The sequence below is a fragment of the Nansenia antarctica genome (genome assembly GCF_963989245.1).
Source record: "Nansenia antarctica genome assembly, chromosome: 11".
NCBI classification, from domain to species: Eukaryota; Metazoa; Chordata; class Actinopteri; order Argentiniformes; family Microstomatidae; genus Nansenia; species Nansenia antarctica.
The window spans coordinates 9,280,119-9,282,618 of record NC_137681.1 but is presented as its reverse complement, the minus strand read 5'-3'; the positions used below and the strand labels follow the sequence as shown (position 1 = coordinate 9,282,618).

The window sequence follows — 2,500 nt, the reverse complement described above, 5'->3', positions numbered from 1 at the left end:
CGGCCGAGGTGCACTCGGGCGTGGCGGTGAGCGACGGCGCCTGGCACGCGGTGCGGGTGAGGCGCGACTGGCGGAACACCACCCTGGTGGTGGACGGGATGGAGGGCTGGGCGGAGGTGAAGAGCAAGCGCAGGGACATGACGGTGTTCAGCCACACCTACATGGGCGGGGTGTCCCCGGAGCTGCGCGCCTCGCCGCTGCGTCTCACCTCCCCCGCCGTCAGAGAACACGCCTGTTTCCGGGGCTGGGTCACGGCGGTGACGGTCAACGGGTCCGCGGCGGCGCTGGAGGGGTCGGAGGGCGTGACGGTGAGCAGCGGGTGCGGGCCGGACCACAAGTGCCAGAACGGAGGGGTGTGCAGCGTGGTCAACGACCAGGCGGTGTGCGACTGCTCGGATACCGGTTTCCAAGGCAACGACTGCAGCGAAGGTAAGGGCCAAGACTAAAAAAATAAAACACCCTGACCCCTTACACCACCGTGTCGTCATCTCACACACAGACACGCACACACACACACACATACACACACACGGATACACACACACAGACTACACGACACATGCTACACGATGCTATCATACCTAATAAGTAATAAGTGGAGCTGATCCTGTCTCGATGTGTTACGTCGAGGCAGACCAATAAAACACACATTTAGAAATCGGAAATGTGATCTTAATCTAATAAATAGTCTACCATTGTCCCGGTCCAGACCAATCCATTGATTCTACATCCTCAGACATCCTGAGCTGGGCTATCAACATGCAGACCAGAGGCTGCTGAAGCCTTCACTGGTCTCTCTAGAATTGTATTGTACTGTCTCTGCTAGGGCCTTTAAAACGGGCCCGTCTAACCCGGAGGTGTCTTTATAGGGCTGTGTAGTATTGTATCTGCTAGCTACTGTAAATGGGCCTGTCTGATGGCTGTCTTTATAGGTCTGCATAGTATTGTATCGGCTAGGTATTGCAAATGGGCCTGTCTAATGGCTGACTTTATAGGTCTGTGTCGCAGCATTGTCGCCACTCAGGCGTTCAAAGGTCTGTGTGGTAGCAGCCTACTGTACAGTATGTCCCTTCCTGCAGGCTCACTGTTCTGGTAACAGTAACTGAATTCAGTTAGTTACGGTACATTATATCTGATGACCGTACTGTCCTGTGCACTCAGACTGTAGTGGCGGCGGGGGGGGGGGAGAGACAAAGAGGGAGAGAGAGAGGGGGGGGTGGATGAGACGGGGGGTGAGGGAGAGAGAGAGAGAGAGGAGTGAGAGAGAGGGGAGATGAGGCAAGGAGAGAGGGAGGGGGAGAGTGGCGGGAGGAGGAAAGAGAGGGGGAGGGGAGCGAGTTAGAGAGAGGGGGAGGGAGAGAGAGAGAGCAAGTGAGAGGGAGAAGGAAATGGGGGGGGGGGGGGGGTGAGGAGAGGGAGTGGAGGTCAGAGTGTGTTATTAACTGGAGCGCGCTGTACACCAGGCCGCCCGTGGTGGTGCTGCGCTGCGCGGGCTGCCGCTCGGCGTTCCGGAGCCGCGTCCGACCGTCTCCTCACCAGAGAGCCACGTCTGTTGTCCCTCGGTGGCTCCTTCCTGTCGCCGCTTGGTGTTTCCATCCCTGTTTTCCTGTCCTCCTCAGCAGCTCTTCCTCCTTTGTTCCAGGAGATGAGTTCGGAGGGTTTTGTCGAGTTGCGTTCTCTAAAAAAACGCAGCTCCAAAAAATGCCAAAAAAAACATGTTCGGAGCTTCCCCCCCGGCCTGTAAACCTAGATGATAACCTAGTTAGTTGTCTATCATTTTCCGTCCCCTGAGACTTACGGGGGTTTTGGCGATGATTGGGGGAACAGAAAATTGGCCCATTTGCTCAGGAAAAGAGGCATGATGGACTCAAAATGGCAGTTTCTTTTCTACCAGGGGGGGTGAATACTGTAATCAACTGTCAAATGGAGTGATTATAATATAGTGCGTCTGTGTGTGTTTGTGTGAGCTGTCTGTCAAACCGGTACGGAGTCCGTGTGGGTGTGTGTGTGTGTGTGTGTGTGTCAGAGCAAGACAGCGGCCTGTTCTGTTAGTCCCATGAGATCTCAGTCTGAGATCTAAGCCCCTCCCCTACCTCATCACCATGGCGCCCATATTACCGCCCTTCCACCCTCACACCCCGCCCCCCCCACCCCCGATCGAGCGGCCGATGGGGTTACCATGGAGACAGGGCTGAGTGGGAGACTCTGGTACAGACGCATCCCTCTTCCGTCTCCTCCTCCTCCACCTCCACCTCCTCCTCCACCTCCACCTCCTCCTCTACCTCCTCCTCCACCTCCTCCTCCACCTCCACCTCCTCCTCTACCTCCTCCTCCACCTCCTCCTCCACCTCCACTTCCTCCTCCACCTCCTCCTCTACCTCCTCCTCCTCCTCTCCCCTCCTCCTCCTCCTTCTCCACCTCCTCCTCCACCTCCTCCTCCACCTCCACCTTCTCCTCCTCCTCCTCCTCCTCCACCTCCTCCTCTACCTCCTCCTCCTTC

At 56.9% G+C, this 2,500-nt stretch overlaps 1 protein-coding gene across 1 annotated transcript in view; it reads left to right on the top strand.

The window, feature by feature from the left end:
• nrxn1a (neurexin 1a) overlaps positions 1-2,500 on the top strand; it is a gene marked incomplete at both ends in the record, with an annotated part of 54,059 nt that overhangs the window by 301 nt on the left and 51,258 nt on the right. The window contains 1 exon segment of the mRNA XM_080542051.1: positions 1-429. This exon segment is cut by the window's left edge and continues 301 nt beyond it. Coding sequence (XP_080398177.1) covers positions 1-429 — 429 coding nt within the window.